Raw genomic sequence first — 27,707 nt, 5'->3', positions numbered from 1 at the left:
TCAATGACAGCAAGAGGTTACCTTGCCAAAGCAACTTAGTTTTATTGTCATTTGTTTGCACTGAAAGTTTTTTCAACTACGCTACAGCATCTTAAGTATTAGAAAGGAAAAGGCACTACGCTTTCCATATTGGTGCTCTTTTCTTCAAACTGGAGAGAGGTTCCGCTTGATAAGCATTCAGTTAAGGGCTCTAGAAAAGTAGATAAAAAAATGTGTCTCGTTCATTCTCATGGCTCAGATTTGAAAATGCCAGGCTGTGCTTGTTAACGAATGTTTGGTTTATCAACTGAGGTGAAACATATATACGTAAAACCTTTATTTAAAGACGGTAACAGCTTGTAGGGCCGTGTTGATAACTAATTAAAGGTAAATTTGCCACCTTAAAGAGCCTTTGTTCGAATCTCTGTACGGTGGCCAATTTACCTTTAGTTATCAACTCTGTTGATAAACCAAACATTCGTTGCTACTCCCCACCGACGCAGCACCACAGTTGCTTTAGAAACCAACCCCTTTGCCTATTTATCATTGTTCTCAATAATTTTCAAGAGGTAGATCATTCAATGGAACCTTTACCTGATATGTTACTGGTCTAGATCCCTGAGCCGTTCTCTTTAGCGCATGCAGCATATGGCGATTACGCGTCTAAGAGATCGACGGCTCACTGTCCAAAAAGCGCGGGAAAACGCGTGTGAAGCCAGGTCACACCGTGGTTCAATTCCAGCTTCTGATTTGTGGAGAAAACTTCATGTTTGCGTTGATTGATTAGATGGGGCACATTACCTGAGTTTTATTAACAGCAATAGTGCCATGGGTAATAAACTATACGCTGCCTTCGATAGTCTGTAGAGAATAGCTCTGTTTCTTACCTTCTTGTCATCAACAAACGCATACACGTAATTGGCTCGTGTTCCTCCCACGCCGTTCCAGCAGTTTGGAGAGGAACCGTATTCACTGTAAGTCTTGTCTCCCTCGCCCCCTGACCAACACTCTCCGTAAAACTGGAGTCCAAATACCTACAGATTAAAAATATGGGAAAAAAGCAGGGTATGTACAGCTCAGCACGATGTCAAATATAGCGTTAGAACAGTTTTCAATTGAGTGTCACAAGTAATTTTCGCGTTTGCTTTGGTTTTGAGTTACTAGGCTCTGTGATTGCCTGACAAACTCGCGCCACATTTTCAGCCAATGAGAAGCAAAACCAAAACCAATTGTGACTTGGTTGCGCGCTTTTTCCCGCGCTTGGCGTCGGTCACATGTGTTTGCTATGAATTCTGATTGGTTCATTGCGCTGTTTGTGTCTGTTGTAATTGGGCAGAGGTATTACTTTTGTTTTAGTTTTACGACACTCAATTGAAAACCGCTCTATATCCCAAACTTATCAAATTGTTGATTCATATTTGCCTTTAAAAATTGCTTCTTCTCAAGGCCCTCTTATTAATTTGTTGTCTTGTTAATAAGTGAAACAAAAAAAACTATGCAGATGTTGTTACCTTGTAAGTTGAATTTTTTAGCACCACTTTATGCGCGCAATCTTTAACAGTTTTTTCCATCTCACGCCAGTTGATCTTTCCTCGCAGATTCACCACTAAGTCCGGGAGCGCACGAAAATGGTTGGAATCCTTGTAACATCCCAGGGCGACGAAATGTTTGCCATCCGAGCCTTCTATAGATTCTGTGTAGTGGTGAAATCGGCACAAAATCATTGTGGTTAATAAGTACCCAATATCACACTTTCGGTTTCTTACTTTAGATTGCGTTTTGAGTTACCTGGTTTTTTTTTCCGTCCTTTTATTTTAATGTCCCCTCTTCTTTGGGCCCGACTCAAATAGTCCAAAAGCTGCCTGCGGGTCCTCAAAATTTTTCCAATAAATGTAAATTTGTTTATTGAAGAGGTTGTTGTCGTTGTTGTATAAAAGAGTTAGACCTACAGGCTTTCTTTCCACCGCTAGTAACGTTTTTGAAGTTGTTTCTCCTAGTAGCCCCAAGTTAAAGCCCTCGACCACGCTTAAAAATAGCGTTCTGGTCTTTTTCCTGCGAGCTGGGATTCTTAACCACGTTATGTTGTATTTGAAATATTTCTTTTTGAGTGGTTTGTTTCATTATCCCTGCAAAGCGCCTCACGGGGAGAGGATAATTAAGTATATTATTGTGTTCGACTTAGAAAGAACGCACTCCTAATACAGATTGGAGTCGACATTGTATGGGACAACGTTGATTGAATGAATGGATCTTGGGACGTGTATCTGGCATCCCCTGCATATTTTTAAGGGGCGGATTGCATCATCACCAACTTGACAAAGGAGAGAGAGAGCGTGGGATTGAGATCATCGAACGCTCTTCCTAATCTTTGATTATAACTAGTTTTTATTGTATTTTTCGTTCAAGAGTTGATCGAAGTCTTTCTTGGTTCGTTGTAACAGCTGTTTGCTTCGAGTTAAAAGTCCGCTTAAAAAGATAACGTAAAAAAGCTAATACAAAAACAACAACAAAAAGCAAACAAATAAACCCACAACCGATCTGTTGGCTACTTACGCGGGCAAGTGATATCCGTGTTGCATTCTGCAATCGTGTTTGGTTTGACCGTGTGTACGCATTGCTGTTCTGAGACAGAGACTAGCATCCCATACGCGTTGAGTTTCATGCATTTCAAAGTGCGAGTCATGTTTCCACCTCCACACGACCGAGAGCACTGTAAACAAACAAACAAAAAAAAAATGGTGAAATACCGACAAGAACAGTATAGTTACCCGTTTAGGTTTAATTTCAAACCTGGGGTTTTCTTTAGCGCTTTATCTTCGTCCCCAATCCCCCTCTTCTTTCCTCCTCATTTTCCTCTTCCCCCTTCCTCGAAATGTAAGGCCTGACCTTATCTGACTGACTTACTAGAGTGAAGGAACCTGTTTCATTACCACCTCTCTCTTGAACTTTTCAACGATTTACTGTTAAGTTTTTAAGGATTTTAACATTATCAGTCTACCAATTGCAAGCCTCTTTCAAAATCAAGATTACAATAAATATACCAACTATTAAATCATGCAATTGTAAATCCCTTCCAATTTTATCATCGGCCTCTATTGGCCACTGTTGTAATTCTAATTTTTTCTTTATCTGAAAAGTCAAACGTTAGTAAATAGGAAGCCTTATATCATAAAATCTTGTTTATTTCAAATTTATTTGAAAAATTTTTAACTTTAAATGTGTTAAGTAAAATAAACTTGAAATTTAAAGCATCGTTGATCCTCTCTGTAGTAATGCTGTCCTGCACTCACCTCACTCCAAGCTAAATGCTTCCACTCAGCAGGACAAGACACTTTGTTGCAGTCTTGTTGCAGAATTCCTGTTGGCTTCTCCTTTCCACAAGACGAATCATCAACCGTCTCATAATGATCTTGACTGATCTTTCGTCTGCACACAATCTTCCTTATCTGAATTCCTTTGCCGCAGGTCTTTGAACATGGCCGCCAACCCGATTTGTACCATCTGAGCATTGTAACAGGATTGCGAGATTAATTAAAGTAGGTTAGTTGATTTGAATGCCGAAAGCAGTTTGCGTTTCTTCTGGTTTTGCTTTACCAATTCTTGTAAAAACAAAAGAAAACGCAAAGGAAAACAAACATACCACACAAACAAACCCTCGCACAACTGACCCAAACCAATCGTGAGTTGTTTCCGGCACGGGCTTTTTCTAGTAGTAGGCTACTTCCCTGACCGTGAAATCAGCCTTGCTCTTTTTTTAGTTTATTTGTTTTACTTTCAGACTTGACTACGAGTACGAGATTGAGTGCGAGTACTTCTTTTCAAATCTAGTTTGCGTGGTTTAGATAACCGCTTGTCACACCAATCTTGTTTGTAGGGTCTTCTAATCTCCTGGTAAACAACGGGAAGAAGCGAGAGTTCTGGGGATTGACAGATTTGAAATTTGAAAGTCGTACTCGTACTCTGACCTGAAGGTCTCCATTAAAAAACATAAGACAAGTTTGCGCGTGGTTCCGAGCGCGGAAAATACCGTCTGGCACCCATGGTAAGCTCAGCAGCAGTGAGCAATGACTTCAAACATTCGTGCCAAAAAAGATCGAGTAGGAAGGGAACACTTGGGTGTTTGACTTACTTGCCTCTTGCCTAATGATAAGCAGTCAAATAAGTCAATACACTGTTCCAGTACTTACTCAGCTGCACAAGGCTGCGTGTTACAAGCCTTTTTCATCTGCGGTTTACTTTGCGACTTTAGGCACATCTTGTCATTGACATAGCTTCCGTCATCTTTGCGCACGCACTCTACAAGTCTCTGCTGGTAACCTACAATTGAACATATCAGGCTGTGTGAGAAAACGGAAAGCGAGTGGGGTCTTTATGTTGTTACAATTTTTTCTCCTAGCAGGCACTTTTGCACGCCTATTTCTCGGATGCAAGTTTTCATTGCACACAATGTTGCACATCTAATTATCATCATCATCATCATCATCATCATCATCATCATCATTATTGTTAGCAAGGTGGTCGTCATTACAACCATTATCGTCGTAATTGTCATCGTCATATCGTCATCGGAACACAGTGATGCCAAGACACGCCCTAAAGTTACTGGCTCAGGTCCGTCCATGAAATTATTGCACGCAATTCATTATCTCGCATCCAACTCGTGAGTGGAATAATTATGAATTAGCAAATGAATCAAGGAAACTTGACTGACGTTATGCTGCAACATATGAGCAGACCTTTACTTACCTCCAGCGCAATCCTCCGAGCACACGTCCCAGGCCCCGATCTTCCACTGAACCTGTTCAGGAGAAACTTGACTCTTCTGTGGTGACATAAAGTGATATTCCACTCCGGGGTTACTACCAGCGAGATGTACATACTGAAACAAGAAGAAAGAACGAAATTACGACTGTAATTATAGTAGGGTATAATGACAATAATTGGCGTGCGCGTGTGGCTGATTTTCATTCCATTTATCGGTGACAAGGAAGAGGGGGCTGAATACCGTCTACTGAAACGAATTACAGGAACAAATGCAAATTTTAATTTCGGAATAAAATATTGGTTCTTTGCCTTCCCTTTTTCAGCTAAAGATATGGAATTTCCTTGCTCACTTTTTATTACCTGAATCAATTTAAAAACTAAACTGATAACTATTAATTTTCAGACCAACACGGCTCCCCCCCCCCATCCACTGATTGGAGGTTTAGACTTGAAGGAGTCAAAATGTTACCTTTTGGCACCAAGACGAACATGTTATGTTCAACTTTAAAGCCATAATGTTATCAAGACCGTACTGCAAAGTTACTTTGACGATTTATTTTCCATGACTTTATTTGCACACAAGAGAAGATACAACACGGAACATAACATACAATTACGTATACTAAAATGTAAAATATGATAGGGCTTCCTCAAACTAAACAGTTCATCGTCATCATCATCATCATCATCATCATCATCGTCGTCATCATTATCATCATCATCATCATCATCGTCATCATCGTATACCAGCACTCGGCAACATGTCATTGACTTTCTGGCTGTTAACACAGTTGTGTTCTTCTCTCAGAAGCCTTTTAGAGAATCCGCACGCCAAGCCGACCACATGCTGGCACTGAGGGTGTTCACACCAGGGCTCGTTACGTCCCCAAATTCAGTGGAGACGGAATAGTTTTAAAACGTTAGACCACAACCATGTTTTCTTGGCTGGACTCAAATGATTATAAAATCCGCGCTTTTGTTCACTCACCTTGATTTTGAGAAATTGTTCAGTCGGTCCAGGAATTTCCACTTTATCTTTCCACATTGGAGCTTCATGGTCATAAGCAACCCGTGTTCCAGCGGCTCTTACTACAGTGCTCCACGTGTATCCGACTCTGTACACCCAGCGATTATTCTGATCTGTAACCCCTGAGGGAGAGAGAGTATGTAAAAGGTCTTTTTGAGCGTGGCCAAAAGCAGTTAGAAGCAGTTGTGGATCAAGGGGCCAGAGTTTTGCGAAGCCCTCCCAAGTTAATATGTATCCTAAGTATTGTTTCTTGACAATAATCTATTGTTGGGCTAACAGTAGCCTATTGTTTTTAAACAATACTTAGATACATCAAGGAGGGCTTCTTGAATCGCAGGCCCCAGGCCTTCAGCTAAGTGTGAGGCTAGGAGCCCTCTCTCCAACTCTGCTCGACTAACGTCTCTTCGTGAAATGAAATATCTCGACTCGATAATTGGGGCGGGGGGGGGGGGGTAGGGGAAGGGGAGAGAGGCAGGGGGAGGGTCTCCCGTTGTCCCCCGCCACCAAGGAGCTCAGAGCTGCCCTCTATCATGTTGCTGTCGTGTTAAGTTTTCTACACATGCAGTATCAGCCTTGCTTGCTTTACTCGTACCGTAACAAATTTATGTAGATTGTTTTAGGAAAGAAAATTGAGAAATTTTAGCCTGCGAGCAAGCTCTCTGGGGGGGTGGGGGGACGGGAGGGTCTCCCCTCCCTGCCCCCGCCCCTCCTCTTCCCCGAGGTCTTACTCGCAGGCTAGAGAAATTTAAGGCTAATGTCTCTTTAAAGTTGTTTTATTTAGTCCATATCTATTCCTGATCCATATGAGGATCCAGCTACAAGTTGCTCCTGTTTGTAGAAGAAGTTATAAAGTCTCTGAAAATGTTTTAGGAGTCTATCTAGAGCGGTTTTCAGTTCCCGTCAACAGAAATTCAAATAACTGAATATAAAATCTTCCTTATTTTATGAAGAACGTTGGGAAAATATGCTCTAAAACGTAGGTCCAACTGTTAAAATAAAAATAAAAAAAATGATTTGAAAAATACTTATTGATGCCAGAAAGTTATCGGGTTGATATGGGCTGGCCCCTTGCCAGCAAGTATGTTTTTAAATCGGTTTTTTTTTTCGATTGGCGCTTATTTTAGCTCAAATCTGCCAGTGTCATATACAATTAGATTTTAAAATTCATCCAGCCTTCCAAATAATTGAGGTTGCGCCTTTTAGCGTTGAGGAACGTCGCCCGGGGCCCTGGTACTGAACTTGCAGCGAAAAAGCGCGCGAATTCGCGGACGCGGCTACCAACAGACCATAATTTTCATTGAAAGCCGGCACGAGAAATGTTTTCAAAATTGTATCTTTTAAGGAATTTCTACGGAATACATCAATGGTTTTGAAGTACTTTAATCCCAGAAGACATCTTTTGATGATCTTCTGGGTTATCTGCAGACTTTGCGTTAATGAGCTTGGGAAAAAAAACCGAAACACGTTCAACTTGTTGTGTTGATGTTGTGGTTGAAGATGTTGAAAGGACATTTCTAGAGCAAGAATTCTGGAGAAACGACTTGTAGCTGTTGGAACTGACAAGAACTTTGGTTGACAGGAAAGTTTCCTTGTGCATTTTTGTGTTGATCGCTGAGTTTCGCAGTCCCACTAGTCATCGATCACGAACATCGATCCATCGATCGTTTCACCCGGCCGCCATATTTAAATGCACGATGGAAGAACTTTTGTTGGCTTCGTCTTCATCTTCGTCAGCAGGGCAGTGTTCTGTCGCAGTAATGTCACGGCTTGTGAAATTATCACTTTCAAGGTTTGTCCTCATTTAAATTTTGTTTGTACATTGTTTTTGCTTCCCAAACATTGCAAACATTGTTTTGCAAAAAGTGTAGTTACACGTGTTTCAGTTGTTGTTCATTGTTGTGTTACTGTGCAACAAACGCAACACAATACGCATCAATTTTGTAATGCCGTCATATTAAACATTAATCATGTTCTTGATACCAGTTTTCCTGTTAGTTATATTTTTGCAGAACTAAAACAAAAATTGCTATCACTAGCCGTGGCGTAGCATACAAGTTTTTATAGGATTTAAAACCCAAAATTGATAGAAATTGAAAATTGAAGATAAACCCTCTCAAAGTTCTTGTCATCACGTTGTTTCGTAAGAGGTCAAAGTGCACGTCAGCTGACGCGTAAAATACAGTACTTGCCCGTACAATATCATACATTTTGATTAAAATGGAAATTTCTCACGTTTTTTAGCCTAAGTCGTTACTTTCCAAGCGAGCACGAGAAGCGAAGTCTTTCTCTCCGGAATCTCGTTCGCATCTCCGCTCGTTTGGAGAGGAAACGCGGATTGCTCGCAGGTTACACTTTTATAGACGCCATCTTATATTGCGTTAAATGAACTCTTTATTTTGGGAGGCAAATTTCTCACCTCTGCAAATAATGGTGCAAAGACGTAAGTGTAGGATTTCACTTTTTAATTGTGTTTAATTAGTGATTAATTAATGATAATCAGTCTCTTCGCCAGCCACCTAATAACACTGGCAACTAAATTTGCCAGGAGTCCCATTGTACCCTTCCTATGTTTTACGTAACATTGGTCCTGAAAACGTGTCATTGTGGTACAACTTTCAAGACTTCTGTGTTTGTTTGTTTTTTTCAGTCATTGACACAATTCGAGGCATGTATTGAAGAACACAGATATCCTCTTGATTTAAAAGACTGGCAAGCTTCTTTGTAAAACGTAAGTAGTACTTGATCGTAGTTTTAAACCTCACTAGAACATTTACTTGTGATGCTTCTCCTTGTCGACTTAAAGTGGCGCACACTACAGTTTTTGTACTATGCGAGCTTTGATATGCGCGCGCGCTGACCAAGGCACGCGAAGGCATCGCGCGCGTGCAAAATCACCGGAGCCAGCTGAGGAAACAAAAAACAAAATGGCGGCTCTCGAAAAAAAATTTCCTGGTCTTCCAGGTAGGTTCCAGAGGTGTGCTTACAGTAGCTAGATTGTGTTTGGGCTTGGAAGTTTAATACAAGTTCGAATCAAACCAGAACACCCGCAACCGCGTTTCGCGAAAATTATTTTGAACTAAATTATCTGCGTTCCAATTCCAGTGACAGTGAGTTCAGCACGGCCTGAAAGACCGACACACATTGGATTGATCATACTTCGTAAAAGTCTGAGACTTTCGTCGGTGGCGAGCCAGTTTGGCGCACTTTAGCGCTCGGCAGGCATTAACCATATCCGATTTGATCGCTTTATGTAAGGGCAGAAATCTGAGATGAAACCTTTTTGACGGATACTGAATAGTCTAATGTGAATTTAGCGCTCTAGTAAAGACAATCAAAGAAATATAATACTGAATCATGTTCTTTCCTTTCTCAGTCTCACTTTAATTTCAGTACTCGTCAAATGGGAATTCAAGATGAGTTTACCGTGTAAGACGCGAGTTTTCTTATAGACGTCCCTACCTACCATACAATTATTTTGCGCAATTTTCCCCAAGTCGCAATATACCGTGTCTGTAATGGGCAAAATCGTTATAAGTCAAGCTACTGCAGCGATCACAGGGAGAAAAATTAGTTTCAAGCTACTTTGTTTTTAATATTCAAGTATAATGAAAAACGAGCCGTCACTTACCTAGCATGTTTTTTGTGTCGGCTTTCACTTTAGCAAACACATTGGTGGAACCAGCCGGAATAATGACAATTTCGTCCGGTTGATTCGGTCCTTAAACAGGGAAATAAAACGAAAATGTATCTTTTTAGCATGACGGGAGTATTTTACCGTGCAGTTGGGATCAATTCCAATCAAAACAACAATCTTAAATACTGGTCGACATGTGGAGCGCATGCGTCAACAGACCCATCACATATAGACCAAAAGTAAAGCCAATCTAACACCCAGTCTCGTTTTGAGAGGCTGCGTTCCTTCATTCACCACCGTCCTAAAATGCATGCGGACTCTGGGGACGAGCTTCGATCCACACGTAACCTTAGTCCAAGCGATAAAAAAACCGATCATTTGACCCTGGAAATGGTGTTAGCAACTTTGCTGAGTAATTGTAAGAAAAGCTTTTACTAGTTGCTCAACATAAAAGAAACTGCGGTGCTGCGTCGGTGAGGAGTAGAAACATTGTCTGTTTTATCACCAGAGTTGATAATTAAAGGTAAATTGACCACCGTAAAGAGATTCGAGTGCTGACGTTTCGAGCATTAGCTGTACACAGCTCATAACCATTTGAGTTATGACACCAGAAGTGAGTGCTTACCAAATTTGCGCCAGTTTTTAGTGTACAGTCCACTGACATAGGTACATGTAGAACTGTCTCCCCCGCACACAGCACAGCGATCATACTTTAGACCAGAATTCAGCTTTAGATCACAACCAACGGGCTAAAGGAAAAGCAAAAAAGAACAACAAATTCAGCGGAAGGTTAGCTTGATTAGGCCGGTGTGTATGTGTTCTCTTTAAACTTTCCTGTGGTGGTTTTTATTCCGCTGCTGTTGCGAGTGGGCTTTGACTTTTCAGTCTGTGGCTGAAATGTTAGTGTGGCCGTTCAAATGAAAGCTACTGAAGAGTGTTTCCCTGTGGTGCTGTTTATTATGCTGTAAAAGGTGGTTCTAACTCTTGTGTGAACATTCAAGTGAAAGCTACGGAGCAGTACTTTCCTGTGGTGCTATTTATTATGATGTGCAAGGTGGTCCTAACTTTTTAGCTCGTGGATGAAATCCCTAAGCGTGACCATTCAAATGAAAGCTATTGGGCAATACTTTGCTGCTGTGAATAAAAAACTGAAGTGCCACAACTCAATTGAAAACAACTGAGTAATACTTTCCTGTGGTGTTGTTTATTATGCTTTATGAGTTGGTTCTCACTTTTGAGTCTGTGGATGAAGTCCTTAAGCTTGACTATTCATACGGAAGTTTTCTTAGCAGACCCTGTGGCGTATATTATACTGGCATTTACTCTACAAGATGGTTCTAACTTTTAAGTTTTTGGATGAAAGTATGAACATGCATTCGGGGAAAACTGTTAAACACACTCGTAGCGTTCACACACATAGCGCAATGTTTGATGTGACAAATGAATTAAAACTGTTGAATGGAATACAAACAGAGTGCCTCAGCAGAACTTCGTAAAGTTAAAAAACTGCAGTCGTCATCTTTTGTCTCAAGGTAGTGAAATTGCTTGACCGTTGGCGTTTGCCTTTCGAACGTATAACAGCAACCACAACCTCTCAATGCTCACCTTGCAAATTCCCTCAATACAGACATCATGAACGAGAGGATTACTGCTGCATGGGGTACCATCTTTAACTCTACCACGGGGTGACACCAACCTTCCTCTCCGGCATGACAGCAAACAAGGATCTGGAACCGCAAAGTATTTGTTTCAACAAATTGGACTGAAAAAGAAAACTGTTTCGAGCTTGCCACGAGCATAGAACACGTAGAGAAAGCTTATTTCCAGCGAATCATGGCAACCGAATTGGAGCCATTCTCGAATGAGAACACTTGGTCTCGTCTGCTAGAATCGTCAGAATGCCATTCCACTCCGTTTTCAACTGAAGATTTCGCTCCGGACACCGTTTTTAAACTTTATAGTTTAGAAGAATTTTTGTTTGGAGGAAACTTGAAAATACAAAGAAACGTTTGTGGAACCTAAGTCACCTCACCTGGTTCCCACTGCACCGCTGTCGTCGGTTGAAACACTCGACACTGCAACAGGCGAAACTCTGTCGAACCTTCAGGGCAAGGCTGTAGAGAGAAGCGGTGAAATTTTAGTTGTCACTGAGAACAGAAATTTGTTTTAGTTTTAACACTTAATTTTTTCCTCACAAGTTGTTAGACTACGCACGGACGTCTCCTATTTCCAATTATTAAAAACTGGATCATTGTATAAGGCAATTCCATGGATTTCATTGGTCAAGCAGCCATGGTATATGAAGCATTATACTATGCTCGAGAATTAACGACCATTAATTTGTCTTCTGGTTGTTCTTGCAAAGCGAAATCAGCAAGATCTAGCAATATTTCTTGATTCTTTTTAATGAAACAGTTATCCAACGCGCGCTCGTGGAATAATTGTTAATTGTATCGTAAATAGCTTAGAGTTTAATCTTTACCTGTGTGTTGCACATTCTCCACAATCCTTTTTCCGATCCTTCGCATTTCTTTCCGCCATTTTGTGGTCTGTGTTATAAATTTTTAGCGCAAAACTGTCAGTTATGGATACATGAATTATGTATACCATTATTGCCTGTATGTGATAAATAAGACAGTGGCAATGCCTTCCGGACAAAAAAAGCTGGCTCTTGCAGTTTCCATGCCAATCATTAAAGCAGCATTAAGGACGATGCCTCCTTTTGCACATGCGCATATGTCCTGCGCATCTCAGGATGGGCCGAGGAACTCTGATTTTTAAGGTATTTTTGCTTGATTTGTGACTATGCGAGAAAAAAAAGATCTTAGTTAAGGATATTGAAATCCAAAAAGAAAATTGGGGGTAACCACGCATTTGGAAAAAAAATATTCCATACGTTGTTATGTATTTTAAAGGTTTGTAGAACAGTTGCTGCTTAAAAATGCGTGGTTACCCCCAATTTTCTTTTTGGATTTCAATAGCCCTTGCGAAGATCTTCTTTTCCCGCATAGTCGGCAGAAGCTGCGCAATAATAACTCTGTATTAGGAGCAACCGTCAAGGCTTAAAAGACAAACCAACAGAGCTGGATCTGAAATTATTCTTAATGTCAGTTAAAAACAAAACAAAACCAACAGAATTGAATGAAAGTAAAATTGTACAACACTTCTTACACAGGGTTAGTGCACGTTCTTGTTTTCCACTTCACACCACCTCCACATGATCGAGTACACGGCTGGGTGTCCTGCCAGTCACTCCATCCCCCTTCAATCATCGGAGAACCATCATCCACACATTCACCCTTGATACACCACTAAAATGAAGAAGTTTTTTTTTTATTAAATTTAAAATAAAGCCAACACCTATACAAGACCTTGTTAGGGAACATTTGTTTAAACCGAGTCCTATATAAGCCATAGAGGCACACGCGTGTGATTTTAAGCCTGTTTGTCTAAAATAAAGTAATATATCTCCGCATTTTGGTCTGAAATTAATCATACGTTGGTTTGCTTTTGGTCTGAAATAAGGTGTAACTTTTGGAAATTTCGACTTGAAGTAAACGGCTAAATATTTTAGGGTTACCGTTAGGACTAAAATAGATTATGAAAATCTCTAGTTTAAGAAAACCTGTTAGCTTTTCCAGTTTCAATTACGATGCACAGCCTCACCTCAACTCGAGAAATACTTCCCCAGAATGAAGAGAGACAAAAAATCTACTTACGTGTCTATCTCCACAGCGCGTCCCATCAATAGGAGGGGCTCTAAGACTCTTACATTTATAACCATCAGTGGTGCAGTACAATGAGCCACAATCCGCCTACAAAGAGATCCATAGGGTGTTCAACCTACATGCTCGTTAGAAAGCTATGCAGTATAGTACTGTATACGTATAATGCTCTACCCACTATGTCGTCAGGCATGGAAGAGAGAGTGATTGTCCGTAAACAAACAGGTTCGCAACGCGTGCACAGCACTTTCCACATGTACGCAATGTGTACCTATTTTTACCTTTTTACTTTATATTAACGAAGAGGCCGTGATGTAACCAGTGGACGTCCTTCGTAGAATGAAAGATTACGGAACAACGTGGATTTGTAATGGAAGCCGTTGTTTTTCACACTGACGTTAAATGTATTTGTGCTTTCGTTATTTCTAAGATTTTATGCTGTAGACGCATTTATGATATGTGTTAACGAACAGCTGACTTACTATTCTGCTCGCACACTTTGAACAGTATATAGCCTACACTTTATAAAGCAGCATTTATAATAGGTGTGAACAGGAACCTTTCTCTAGTGTGAACTGGAACAGCTGACTTACTATTTTGCTTGCACACTTTGAGAAGTATGCACACGATATAGCTTATACTTTAGAGCGGCATTTTTAATAGGTGTGAACAGGAGCCTTTCTCCTGTGTGAACTGGAACAGCTGACATACAGTCGAGCCTCCCGTAAACGGACACCCTCGGGGCCAGAAAAAGTGTCCGCTTAAGAGAGGTGTCCGCTTATAGGAGGTTAAAAATGAAGTGTTTGTATGTAGCTGAGAACATGACTAAGTGTCCGCCTACGAGAGGTGTAGGCCTAGGGAGGTGTCCGTTAGCGGAGGTTCGACTGTAGTATTTTCTTTGTACACCTTGAACATGATTCGCCACCCTACAACATAAACTGTAGAGCAGAATTTTGTAACCAGTGCGAACACGAGCCTATTTCTCTATTGTGAACCGGAACAGCTGACCTACTATGTTCTTTACACATCTTGAGTATTATGCGCCACACTACAGCATATGCTTTAGAGTAGAATTTATAGCAGGTGTGAACAGGAGAGCCCATATCTCTAGTGTGGACTGAAACAGTGGACTTACTATTTTCTGTTGACACTGGAAGTATTTTGCACCATACTGCTGCTGACACTGTAGAGCAGCATTCATTATTTGTCCCGGCTGTTTGTGGTGGAAGATACTTGGTTCGTGTATGAAGTCGTTGGGAATATCATCCAGACAGGACGAACCAGAACCACTGTAGACAAACATATCAGAGTCAAAGAACTGTGGAGGTTTTGCCACGTGTCGAGTTCGACCCGTTCTGACTAGTACATCCTCCACGCTTTAAACTCAAAGTCTGGTGGCTCTAGCTGTTGAATATGTGGATTAAATCCTGATGTGTGACCATCCTAAAGTGAGACTTTTTTTGTTGTAAGTTGTGGCGCAGTGTAAAGCTTCTGAGACAATAAATGGCTTCCTAAAGTGCCAGTGACCATTCAAATGCTATGAAAAATCGCGCAATACTTTGTCGTGGCACTGTTAATTATTGTATACAAAGTATCGATGTCTACTTACACGAGGAATTCCTGAATGCGATTACGGCTACAAGGTGACCATTTAAAAGCATTTTCACCGTCACTCACGGCACTCGCCATGATGTACTCTCCGTTATTACACTGCTCACCCTTCCCGTCGTGTCCAAGTCCGAACCTTCGATAGAACAAGATCATAGTTCATTTGTTCGTCTGACTTTATTGTGTTGCTTAAAGTAGCATGGCTATTTTAGCTCATTTCTGCATTAGAGACACATATAGCTACCGAGGGAACCCTAGCCAGGGTACGTTGAGTGGGGGAGGAGGAGCCCCCCCCCCACTCCCGCTCCCCTCAGTAGTTTAGGCACTCTCCCCAGGTTGCGCTTGCCTTTACAAACCAAGATGGCGGGAGTTCGATCGAAGCGCAGGAGTCTCGAAAACCCCACGGAAAAATAGGGGACTGTGAACAGTCTAAGACATCCTGTTAGTCGAAAGTCTATGACGTACTAGCTTGGGCCTTCATTAGTAGTGCGTCCGGTTATGCTTCCCGTAGTTTGTGTAATCAAGAGGGGATGAAAGACCGAATATACGTCTAGACGAACTATCCATCCCGTCATCTAGATACACGTCTGGTGTGGATAAACAACTCAGTGTTTGCTCGCCTGGTTTACGTCTCGTAATTTGTCTGTATAATGGCGGACATGAGGCGCTTATGCGTCCGGGAAGCAGGGATGGCGCAGTAGTGAGAGCACTCGCCTCCCACTAAAGTGGCCTGGGTTCGATTCTCGGACTCGACTATATATGTGGGTTGAGTTTGTTGTTGGTTCTCGCCCTTGCTCCGAGAGGTTTTTCTCCGGGTGCTCCAGTTTCCCCCTCTCCTCATAAACCAATATTTCCAAATCCTAATTCGATCCGGTATCTGAGGGCCACAGGTTGGTCAGTACTAACAGATTGTCAAGTGTCACCCTCGTTAAAACAAAGTTGATTTTTTTATTTATTTTACCTCCTATCGAGACCCACTAAATCTCTGAGCAGTGCAACATAAAGGAAACAATTTCTCTTTATTGCATTATTATCATACAAATGTATACACGTTTTAGTGTCGTGTGGTCCGATACTTGAAAAGGTTCGACGGTTTTCTCTTTTGTCTCTTCTCTTTTCACTCGCGATTGCAGTGAAGGTGTGCACACCGACGTCGGAGATCTTTTCTTTGCCTCGTGCGATCTCCCATTTCTTTACTAGGGCTAACGCTCAGTGGGAAATTCTCGGGTTCACTTTAGCACTTAATAAACATACACTGCACAGTTAATTCTCCGATCCATCGTTTGTGTCCTTAGTGCTAGCGACACAACATTCATTTGTAATTTTCCTTCAGTAGCTCTGGCAGCGAAGGTTCTTGAGAACTTCTTTAACTCCGTTACGAACATCACTCATCCTCCAAAAGAAAATCAGTGGGTTCAGCGAAGATGACGGACACAGTAAAGTCACCGAGAATTTAAAAACTAATTCTACATCGGAGTGATTTTGAAGAGAGTGATAAAGCCCACTGGAAAACACCAGATATGGCAGGTCGGCTGAGGTAAAATAATGCTACAATGAACAGTATCGAATACACCGATTTTTTGTATTTTGCATGCCAAGTTAATTGCCGGTCGTCTCTGACACGGTGCATTAGCTTGAACGGCGGATAATTCGAATGACTTTAAAATACGCAAACGACGTCGTGAGCAAACAAAACAACAAAATAGCAAAACTAATGGGGAAAGTGATCCTGTAAATTCCGTTTAAGACTTGAAAGGAGCGTAATACAGCAATGGGAATCGGAAAAAGAAGCGTCACCGTGATAGTTAAATATGCACGACGACCGGACATCAAGGATCGACGGGTAATGTGGAGCCATCGTTCTATGGATGAAGCAACACTGTCACACCAAGAAAATAGGTGCTAAAACTAGCAACGATGAGTTTGGCAAAAACAAGAAACGTTAACTTGTCTTCGATTTTCCGGGGTTCTTCTAAACAAATAAACTCCGCTGCAGCACAAAAAGGCTGAGAGACCAGCCCTGTGCACAGATCAGCAAAAGCCAAGCCACCAAAAAGAATGTAACGAGGAGCTCTGAGAGACGGGCTCTTCCAAATTGCCGCCAAAATCAGAGAATTTCCCGCCACTGCGATCGGCGACAGAAGAGCGATGACGATCGAGATTGAAACGGTGACAGAATTGAAGGCTGAAGTTATAACGGCATCACCATCAAAGCTGCAAAGGCGCAGAAAATAATTTGAAGGAGTTTCAGTCGTATTATTCACCATGGTGGGAAGTTGTTCCGTGCATACTGCGTTTTTCTTTTGCTTCAAGCTCCGGATGAAGATATCAGTCGAATATAATAAAGTGAGGGTTGGCCGGATCGACTCATAAAAGATATGAATTTGGATCACGTTCAAAAATTTAAAGTATGTATACCAGAAATAAAATAAAACAGCAATTAATTTCCGATAGTCGGTTTGACATTTTTTGTTTGAAAATCAATGAAATTTATTTTACCATCAATTTTCAATCGTATCGTGATTCAAGTCTCGTCCCTGCTGCCATGACATTTAATTAATTTCAACCAAAAAAGGCTTCAAAATCTTGTAAGATATTAAATTTAATTCAACCTACATAAGCTTCAAAATCTTGTAAGCGGGAAAACCAGCAATACACTTAACAGGTTTACACTCACATTGCTTATAGTATGATTATAAATTCAGAAAATTTTAACTGTTTCGTTAAAAAATATCTTCCTCCGAATGTAAGGAATGAATAAAGTGGATTTATAATTAACTTCCTTTTTATGCGGCGTAGGAAAACTTGGCCTTTATTTGTTTTCTGGCATAGATATATATAATTGTGGTGACTTGGTGTATGTAGAACTAAGGCGCTGTCTTTTGTCTTCATATAGTCCAACTTTTGATAGTCTTTTTTTACTGATGTAAACATACATACCAAAGCCACGCCGACTAGATAAGATCAACATAGGCGAAAAAAGTTAAATTATTTTCCGGCAAAAGGAACCTAGAACTTTGTCACTTACTTACCTTTTGGTAATACTACTAAAAACTAAAGACAAAACATAGAGATACTTTATTAGTAGATTAGACGCCTAGCCAGTTGAAGAAAATGGGGTTAGATAAAAAAGTAAAAAGCTTAAAAGATTTGACAATATTGAATACGTCTGGGGAGATAGCACTGGAAAACTTCTTCTGCAGCTTATATTCATTCTCAGAACGGTTTTAGAATGTTTAAGAATAGATTAAAGTGACAAGAAAACTACTGTTTTTTCTGGCTTAAAAATGGTATTTTTTCTTGAAGTCGCGCCAGTTTACGGACCCATGAAGTAGATTAGGTTTTCGACCAGGGTCGAGCTACCAGGCTAGATCTAGAGACTGCATGGTTTTGATGTCAAACATGCAGGCATAAATAAACTAGGGAATTTGATTTGGTCAAAAAGGAAGGAAGAAAACATAAAGCTAGTATCGAGTGTAGTTTTGAAAAGTTTGGAAAACTACCAGTCAACATTATGTCATTGAAGAAAAAAAACAAGTTTCTGCAAAGTGCAGGAATTTTAACACTCAAAAGTTAAGTATTCGAATTCTCACTGATTTTTTTTCTTGTGAACTTCGGTGTTATTAAATGCAGTAGAGTGCATGTGTTTCAACTCACGTGTGAGCAGCTTCATGCGCCATAATAATGGCGGACGCAAGCCCAATGTCATTGTTTACTGTCCTGCCAAACTGTGTAGCACATGTGGAACCAATCATGGCCAGACCTGGACAAAAATCAAAGCAATAGCGTGTTATTGCCATTAAATCTGGCCTTCCTTGATTAGATCATAAACTAACAGCTGGAAAATGGAAACGTCCCCAACATGGTTTCCACCATCCTTCATCATATTTATAGTGCGACTACTTAAACCAGGGTCACTTAAACAAAACTGACCAGTCAGATTACAGGATATATACGAACAGTGAATAATTCAAAACTTTGGGGTTTCAATTGTTGTTTCCTACCACTCTTGATTAGTTCAATCGGCTTTGGTTGAAATTCATTGTTCTTGTCCTGTAATCTGATTGGTCAGTTTAGTGTTACCCCGGTAACAGTAAGGTAGGTAAAGTCGCACAAGAGCCTAGGTGGCCCACACGGCCGGAGCTTAGCCCGGTCTCTGTAGCATGAAGCAACTAGGAGTATTGCTACTCCCCCCTGGATGGAATGCTAGTCCATCGCAGGGTTACCCCCAGCAGTATGTCGCCGATACCCATTTATACACCTGGGTGAAGAGAGACAATGTGGAGCAATGTTTCTTGTCTAAGGAAACAACACAGCAATGAAGAGACCAACCTGGCCTCGAACCAACGACCCTCAGATCCTCCGACCGTCCGGTGCTTTTCATTTTGGAATGAGGGCCACGGTTTTATCAGTGTTTTTACTACTGTCAAGTGTGACTGTCTATAAGTAAAGCCTTTACTAGCTGTTGTGATTGCGTCCTAGACAGGACTGCGTCCCAGACTCCCGAAAGAACACCTTTCCGGTTTAGGGCGGGGACTCGCAACCTTCCACACCCCATGCTCGTACCACCATGCCTCTTGGCCCGATATTGTTTTGACTGAAGGAATTTTACAGCTTTCAGTTGACAGTATGACACTCTGATGACTGAAAACCTTTAACATGCAAGACTATTGTACAAATCTGTTGCATTGCATTTTATTATATTGTTAGCCTACGCGGCAAGCGAGGGTGAGGGAAGAGTTGAATTGGGCGTGCGCGCGAAGCGAGGAAACGCACGCGACTGATTTCCCTCTTCCCTCTCCCTTTCTAAAGCTTGTCATGCAGGCGGCTATTAGAATAAATGTGTATTTTGTTTTGGTCAAAGCATAGCTGTAAAGCTGCGTGAGCCTCGGCTCAGTAGCGAACTTTCAGCACTCGCTAAATTCTCACGTTTCCTTCTTTTGCAGTTCAACACAGTGCAGATTCAAAGTAAAAGGAAAGGCAGAGCAACAAGGAAAGCTAGGAAATAAGGTATTGATAATGTTTTTATTTGCACTCATAAGTCAGTTAAGTCTTATTACTCACCTCGAGAAGTTGATACACCGATCGTAACTTACATCATGAGGGTGATACTTGCAGTGAACTTAATCACTTGTTACTTGTATTTCAAGTGCTTTTTATATGTATAAATCATGCTTTAACGATCCTTAACTGCAAAATACCCACCTCCAAATGCTTCCCTGTTAAGGAAAATGATATATAGCGAAAATAAGGAAAGATATCAACATGTAAATGTAAAATTTTTTCATTTTTTTTTTAAAGAATCGGGAAAAATCAACAATTCTTTTGACGGTAACCAAAACATTAAACAAAGCGGTCAGTTGTCAAAGTCCCGAAAATTATTTTCCTTAATTTACTGTAATCCTGACCTGTATTAAACGGTCACCTCTATTAAGCGGTCGCGGTCGCCCTATACTAAGTGCCAACGAGCTGTTTCTATTGTCTTGACCTGTTTTAAACGGTCACTTTGTAAAAGGAAAGATCGTAACAAATAGCGTGCCAGGCAATTGAGTTTCTAAATGAGCTGCACAATCGTGGCGTTAATGTTTTACTGCTCCGTTTCAATACCACGCTCTTCTTTGCCATACCATTTTATCGCCAAACTTTCTTAATTAAGTATTACAAAATTATGCACTCTGTGCAACCTGTATTAAGGGGTCAACCTGTATTAAGCGGACACTTAGCCATTCCCCGAGAGTGACCGCTTAATACAGGTTCGACTGTAGCAAAGTATGATAGAATACAAGGTAATGGAGTTTTCGAATAAGTGGAAGCCTGTAAAGGGTTGAAGTGATGCCATCTAGCAAAGGGTGTTCGGTTTCAGAAAGACTAGTCGATGGTTAGAACACCTGTATCTTACCCTGTTAGTAGAATGATAAGGTCCGCGTGTGCAGGATCTTTATCTGATAGTGGCATGTTCCTTATACCCCAGTCTGTGAGTTTAGCCAGTCGAACTTGATTGTTTGCAGAGGAAGTATAACCCAGCTGAAAACCAATCAATCAATCAATCAATCAATCAATCAATCAATCAATCAATCAATCAATCAATCAATCAATCAATCAATCAATCAATCAATCGATCGATCGATCGATCGATCGATCAATCGCCAGCCAGTTCAGTAGATTTCATATTTCATATTTTTTATTTATGCGCTATTTCAATAGTGATACATCACAAAAGTATCACAAAAGTAACATCACAAAAGTAACATAAAGACAACATTAAATTACATAAATCATCAAAGGTAAAATGTGCGCAGTGACCAGAGGAGTTAGGCTTTCGAGTTGGTCACTGCAACGTGCAGCTAACTGGCGTATAACGTGCAACTAACTAAGTAGCACAAAACAAAAGACAAAAAAAAATTAAGAGTGCATAGAATCATACTACCATTTTTACAAAAAAAAAAAAAAACAATAGAAATGATAGTTAATAGTGAGGGCAGAGAAATCAAATACTCATTGGGTATTTAAAAGGTACAATTTGTATTGCTTGTAGAAGCTACTATATGGGAGTAGTCAGTCAGTTAGTCTTACCCCATCTTTCTTAATAAACATTTTCACCACAACCAAGGTCAGTTTCCTGTCTCCAACGCTTTCGTCGTGAAACATGTTGTCCACCTGGGGATGAAACAAACGGATTTTTGGCTAGCTCAGGCACTGACGGCACACGATACACTGAACAAGAACTCTCGAGTTAATAACCTTTTGGAAAACTTATTCTCATAGGACTATTGCTAGTTTTATAACTCTTGTAATATTCTTATCTTGACGACGAAACTAGGGTTAAATATTTTTCCTATTGGATCAACTTTACTTACCAAGTGAGCCAACATGAGTAAATACATGTCCAAGTTCTTATCACCGTGCCTTTTTACGACTAAGTCATCTGCTACCATGGCAACCTCTAAGTGTTTGTGTGACGTCGAACGTTCATCACGTGATCGTTTTATCCTGTTTGTTTCCAGACTTCTTTTTTTCCGTTCTTGAAAGTCTATAGTTCAAAACAAAACAATGAATGAAGGAAGGAAGGAAGGAAGGAAGGGAGGGAGGGAGGAAGGAAGGAAGGAAGTTGCTCACTAAGCGTGCTTTTCACATAATACATGTGGAAACAAATAGGGATACCAGCTTTTGAAGGGGTTTTCGCTACCTCCTTACTGGTTCTCTCACGTTCATTTCACCATTGAAAAGTGGCTCGCTTTGCGTTCTGGCGTGCTACCTACTGAGCTCTACTGAGCAAACCAACTGCGGTAATCAGGCGGTGTTTATAGCGGTATATAGTTATTTTTTCTCAATTACCACCTCCTTGATGCTTGTCTTCCATAGCGAATAACTGTCAGCTTAGTTATGAGATATCATACTTTTTAAACAACATACCTGTTTCTTTGCCTTGAACGTCACATCCTTGTCCAATGACATCGTTCAGTGACCGTTTGTAGATCAAATGAGGCAGTCCACCACTTGCTAATGATACATAATCCTGTGTTAGGTGACTTGGTAGAGGATGTATAAAAAGCGCCTGGTTCATGATGTTAATCATACCAGTCTAAAGAGATATAATGAATCGTACACATCATTAAAGGATATCATTTTTTCGATCTTATTTTCGTGAATATTGCACTGTATAGTGCTCTACCCACTGTGTCGTCAGGCAGGTAAGAGTGGGTGAGTTAGTGAGTGTCCGACCGTAAACAAACAGGTCAGCAGCGCGTGTACAGCACTACTCACATGTACGCAATGTGTACCTATTTTTTCAGTCGCATCAGTGCCAAATGTGAGGGATCGCCCATTAACACTTATTCTCTCAGTACCATCGTTACTGTTAATTATAACAAACAATAACAGTTTTAAAGAGGTTGCTTATTTGTTAGAGCTGTCTTTAAAAAAGTAGAGTACCGTCAATAAATATCGACGGCTTGAACATAAGGCAACAGTTTTCTTGTTGGCAAGTATTTTTTTATCCAATATTTTTCATGCCAGCGCTACTACACGTTTTTCGTACACATACCAGACCATCTTGGTTGCTAATGGCAACTATAGAACCCGGATGTGAGACCACGTGACCACTGTAAAACGTATTCTTGGGAGGCGTGGTGTATGTTTTACTGCCATTTTCGTGAGTGGTCTCCACGATGGATCCCAGTCCTAGAATGTTTTTGGCTTTGGTGACGTTTAAATGAAGTGACAAACCGAACGCCTTCACGTTGTAAAACCAGAAATTTCGTTGAGTTGTGGTTCGTTTTGCCCGGCTACGTTTGTGAAGCGCATGCGTAATAAATTGTCCTGTTTCGTCGGCTTGGAATGGTGAGATGACTTCATACTCTGGCACTGAAAAGACCAAGCAACAGCAATTCTTAGAGAAAGGTAGCTAATTAAGCAAGATGTTGTTTTCCTTCAAATTTTTGTTAACCTCAAAAGGAAGATATAAAGTTAAAGTACACAGTACTATTCGTTTGGTTTGCAGCAGAGTGGGATAATTCCTAACGGTAAAAGGTTTTAGACTAAATGAAATCCCTCAATAACTGTTTAAAATAGAAACTGAACCAGAAAGTTGAATTGTTTATGGTGTAAGTCAGCCCAAGTCGCGGAAATGCCAACTTGAGTGGGTGGCCAAATGCCTTCAACATCGCCGTACATCGCCTTACATCAGCTAAAACGTTCTTGGAGCAACTTGCGTCAACTTGTGTCTATGTGGTGGTGTGAGTTTGCGTGCGAACAACAGCTCTTAATCAAATTGGTCAAAAATATGCTAGCTATTTCCTTGGTGAAGATTTTCTTTATTTTGGACCATTATCACATTGCGTGGTGAATTGCATTTTAATTATTCTAAATAAATATAGTCTAGAGCCATTAGCATTAATAGCAGACCTTCAGCATGGGAGTTTGCTCCGAAATACTTTGTGATCTCTCGTTTCGTCATTCGATGGTGAAGAGCTTCTTTCTGAAAGATATTGTAAAGGCGTTCTCTTGATTAGCTTGTATCAATGCGAGTTATGAATCTTGCATTTAATTACACAGTATAAAGTGGTTTTTAATTCAGTGCCGCAAAACCAAAACCAAAGTGATTACTCTTTGGCCAATCACAACAGACGCAAACAGCGCACTGAACCGATCAGAATTCGAAGCCAGAATATGTCACTGTCGCCAAGCGTGGAAAACCGCATGCGACCAATTGAGGATTGGTTTTGCTTTGGTTGGGAAAATGGCGCGAACTTTGCCATCCAATCACAGAGCTTAGTAAAGCAGATGCAAAGACTAGGAGGTAACAAAGTGTCCCTACCTTTTCATTTTGATTGTTGGGAAACGCCAGCAGCTCTAAAGGAATAAAAACAAACTTCTTATTCTAGGACGCACTTTTAAGTATGTACGTTACAGTATTTCAAGAATCACGAAGGATCATGACGATTTGTTAATATTTCTTAAGCCATTCAATTTTCTCACAAATGTGATAATTTTCCTTGATCCGTCAGTAATTTTCATTCGTTTATTAATTAGCATTACTTTTCTTTTTTTGTTCATTAGTCAGCTGTACAATACACCATAAAAGTAACTTTTTGAGTTAATTTGCAAAAACTAATAACAATTATCTAATTAACATCAACTAACACGAATTCTTGAAATTAATTAACCTTAATTATTAACTGTACATTTCATACCTGTAGTTACGACGCTAAGAACAAGACCCAGCATTACTGTAGTCAAGGAAGGCATGTTTTTTTTTTCTAAGAGCTGAAAAACAGGAAAGACCGAAGAATTTAACGACAAATTATACTTGTTGTTCACTAAAAACGGTACTTTTTTAATTGTGCTTATGTATGCGGTGGATTCAACTTCTCCAGCAAGGAGTTTGTCTTACCAATAAGTGAAACCGACACTGGCTCTAAAACAAACGCTGAAACTAATTTTTAAACAGGTCACGAAAATGAGTTACAATTAGCTTCTTTAAAATTGTCTCAAGTAGTTAGTATTTATTTACTCGGTACATCTTATTTCTCTGTTTTCAATTGTCAACGTCATAATTGCTCACAAAAACACAGGCAAGCCTGAAGGCATTAAAACAAAAATTTGACTTGTTGTTAATAAAATATAGTAATTACGGTAGAAATCTAACGCTTTCATTTCAATGTTTCAATCCATTGTTAAGTTTGACGCAAAATCGGTCAAATACTCTGCGATTGAACAGCTCGATTTTGTAGTCTGTCTTACGTTTAGCTGCTAATTCGCTGAAGTGTTTTTTTCGATTCGTATGGAATTCTGAAACTGGAAATATAAAAATTTAGCAAACATAATACACAATATAGTTTTTTTTTTGTCATCGGTTTCCATGGACACCAACACGACACTCAGGTTGATACCTTTATGTGGCATATATTGCCTGCCAATGCCGGGTATTGTTATAACAAAAAACAGCAACAACAATTTATTATGAGAAAGACAAATTACAATATTACATACCCACAATTAGCAAGGGCTTTTCGAGGTGGGTAGCATTTACAGTTGTTTGCACGCTCAAAAGGAACAGAAAATTAACAGCACAAAAATAGAAATGATTCATTAAACAAAGAGAAAGAGAATTAAATAAGAAAATAAATAAATAAAATTTAGACTGAGGAAGTTTTGCCTGGAAAGGGCTGGGAGGAGGATGAGGTTAGTGACTATCTAACGTGTTAGTGTAGTACTGGAGAAAAATACTTGGCCTGGTACAAGTCATTACAAGTTTGAAGGCTGATGTGCAGTAAAAACTACACGTTCGGGATCTTGATATTCAAATATACATGGCCGATACAATAGCCACTACAAATCGCCTTGTTGCGTGCAGTTATGTACGTTTTCGACAACATGTTTACTACGTGAATTCACATACAGGCCTTTCTTCGCTCTGTATTCAGTTCTTGATGAAGATTGATGTCGTTTTACAAAACCTAAGAACCTTTACGACTTCAAGTACAAATTCACGTATCAAAGAATAGAATCTGAGCAACCTGTCTTTTAAACTTTGTCAGGAATATGCAGTTACCTTAATTAGGGAGATGAACTCAGCATATAAAATTCCGTTCCGCCAGATTTGCCAGTGGCAGTTTCAGCTCGGACGGTGTCTAAAATATATTTGAATGTTATTGGGCTTAAGACAGATGTTATCAATATTTGTTAACCGGAAAGGGAAGAATCAATTAGACCAGTCTGACAAGACGTTTTGACTATTTGGTACATAGAAGTGTGATATTTGTCATTTTTGTAGTGTATAATTCAATAGCAATAAATAGAAAGAATACAGTGAGGGCTTGAATTGCGGTATCCTAGGCTTATGTTCTTGGAATTGAGCCCAAAGGTTTCAGAGTTCCATAGTTACTGACGGTTCAAATCTCGAGTTGTTTTTCTTATCGCGAAATTTGACGAAATTTGATGTTTATCAATGTTTATTTTTTAGCTTAAATTCAAACAGCAAATGTCAGTTTTAGCTGACAATCAGTAACTTAATAAATCAACGCAAAATTCATATTGAAGTACGTTTGTTCAGAAGAAAATTGTTTTCTCAGTCTGCTGAACTTCAAACCAACGCATACATATTTTAGCGATTAGTTGCTACAAACATCTCCCTCGAGAGAATGAACAATTAAAACAACAATAATTTTTGGCTTTTAAGGCTGAGCAATGTTTTACCCCGAAAAGCTTCAAGGAAATCATTGTAAGAACGGACAGGTGAAAAAAAGGTCCCCCATACAATTTTAATCCTAGACCGACATTTGGATTACCCTGTACTTGAACTTTTTATTGAGTAGATTGGATTCTAAAATTTGATCATTTATATGAAAGGTTACCTAGCAGTGCTTTTTAGGCGACTTTCAAGTGGTGCTGTTTGCTTGTAATTTTTCTCCTACCTTAAAGTATTTTCGAAATTTTGTCAAGTATACCTAAATAGCAAAACGTCGCTCAAAGTTGCTGTGCCAAGTTGTTTTCAGTAGGTGAAACATTTGCGGAAACAGTTCCAAAATGAAACGATTTCAGTCGACAATAATAAAAAACGTGAATTTTCATACAATGTTTGTTCATCAAACAATTTCCTGAACATCCAACCCGGCCGGATAATCGTAATAGACAAAAGGTCAACAAACACAGAAACGTGTATTTGATTATGCGCTAAACTTGCGTTTTCATTGTTAACCTAACGCCTGGTTTTGACAAATTAGTCACGTTAAAATGAATTTCTCTAGCCTAACAGTTGTGCCGAAAAATAAAGCAATTACACCGGTCGGCGCCGTTTTTGTTTAAATCAAACTTTCAACATTTCATTTTTAGCAAACAAACGGTGTAAAAACGTTGCTAAAGCTGACAAAAATCGTCTGCCGCACCTTTAAATCTCTCGCTGTTTTAAGTGCCGATCACTGTATATTTTGTAGTGTCGAAACCGTCCGGTTGTCGGCGTTCTCTTCAAGGGCAAATTGTTTGTCTCTTCAATCCTAACTTCTGTATTATCTTCCTGTGTCGCTTTAAAGTTTTAAACAGCTCTACTTTTTTATCCGCACTTCACTGGCATCGCTGATTGCGCGTCTATAATGACTATACTTGCACTTTTTGTTTTTTCAAGAACACTTTGAACATTTTCCCAACAGCAAGGCCCAATACTGGTATAGTCGCTATATATGCCCCAGGAAAAAAAAAAAAAAACTTGTTCTCGATTTGCTTGGAGAGGCGAATGCATGGCCTAAAGTCGAACAGAATGTAGATTCAATTCTCATCGGTAACTTGAATTATAACTGGAGCGAATTAAATGCAACGTATAAACTAAGCATTAATTAGTATAATTTTTTCCATGCATCACGTACTTACCTAGGTAATTCAGTAAAGTAAATTACACTCACGGTAGAATAAGGAAGGATTCAAAGACATGGTCTAAACCAAGCATACAATGATAGCGGAAATTTGCGCTGCTGCA

General features: G+C 40.0%; 1 protein-coding gene and 1 long non-coding RNA gene across 6 annotated transcripts in view; one reads left to right on the top strand and one right to left on the bottom strand.

Moving 5' to 3' along the window:
* Window positions 1–22: 22 nt before the first annotated feature.
* LOC146449387 (A disintegrin and metalloproteinase with thrombospondin motifs 18-like) lies at window positions 23–27,707 on the bottom strand. Of its 5 annotated transcripts, none has more exons than XM_085101646.1 (28): window positions 27,598–27,707; window positions 24,430–24,495; window positions 24,054–24,088; window positions 23,642–23,714; window positions 22,782–23,101; window positions 22,151–22,319; window positions 21,595–21,767; window positions 21,311–21,394; window positions 20,637–20,761; window positions 19,943–19,956; window positions 18,395–18,500; window positions 14,739–14,873; window positions 14,265–14,418; window positions 13,124–13,219; window positions 12,576–12,715; window positions 11,887–11,953; window positions 11,437–11,518; window positions 11,010–11,131; window positions 10,030–10,153; window positions 9,399–9,488; window positions 5,732–5,892; window positions 4,726–4,858; window positions 4,167–4,296; window positions 3,270–3,480; window positions 2,533–2,689; window positions 1,491–1,672; window positions 867–1,013; window positions 23–190 (listed from the first exon to the last, which is right to left on the bottom strand). In XM_085101646.1, exons 2-28 carry the CDS (start codon window positions 24,482–24,484, stop codon window positions 182–184), a joined length of 3,294 nt encoding a protein of 1,097 aa, XP_084957772.1. In that variant the 5' UTR covers window positions 24,485–24,495; window positions 27,598–27,707; the 3' UTR covers window positions 23–181. The 5 variants fall into 5 exon arrangements, with proteins under 5 accessions (XP_084957772.1, XP_084957775.1, XP_084957776.1 ...); XM_085101649.1 differs by having other exon boundaries at window positions 22,163–22,319; XM_085101650.1 differs by having other exon boundaries at window positions 22,163–22,319; window positions 24,430–24,502; window positions 27,602–27,701.
* LOC146449384 (uncharacterized) overlaps window positions 7,082–27,707 on the top strand; it is a 58,627-nt gene continuing 38,001 nt past the window's right edge. The window contains exons 1-3 of the long non-coding RNA XR_014860654.1: window positions 7,082–7,559; window positions 8,418–8,498; window positions 19,684–19,747. This is a non-coding gene — a long non-coding RNA (uncharacterized LOC146449384). The remainder of the gene's footprint in view (window positions 7,560–8,417; window positions 8,499–19,683; window positions 19,748–27,707) is intronic.

This window comes from Pavona decussata, unplaced genomic scaffold (genome assembly GCF_977016875.1).
Source record: "Pavona decussata unplaced genomic scaffold, jaPavDecu1.1 SCAFFOLD_602, whole genome shotgun sequence".
Classification (NCBI taxonomy): domain Eukaryota; kingdom Metazoa; phylum Cnidaria; class Anthozoa; order Scleractinia; family Agariciidae; genus Pavona; species Pavona decussata.
Note: the sequence above shows the minus strand (reverse complement) of the source record. Positions and strands in the feature narration are given on the sequence as shown.

Excerpts from the sequence above, each read along its gene's own strand:
- LOC146449387 (XM_085101646.1), bottom strand. The coding sequence starts at position 24,484 with ATGCCTTCCTTGACTACAGTAATGCTGGGTCTTGTTCTTAGCGTCGTA. Across the intron at positions 2,690-3,269 it reads AGCATTTAGCTTGGAGTGAG|TGCTCTCGGTCGTGTGGAGG; the intron begins GTGAGTGCAGGA and ends GTTTGTTTACAG. Across the intron at positions 1,673-2,532 it reads CACGGATATCACTTGCCCGC|AATCTATAGAAGGCTCGGAT; the intron begins GTAAGTAGCCAA and ends ACCACTACACAG.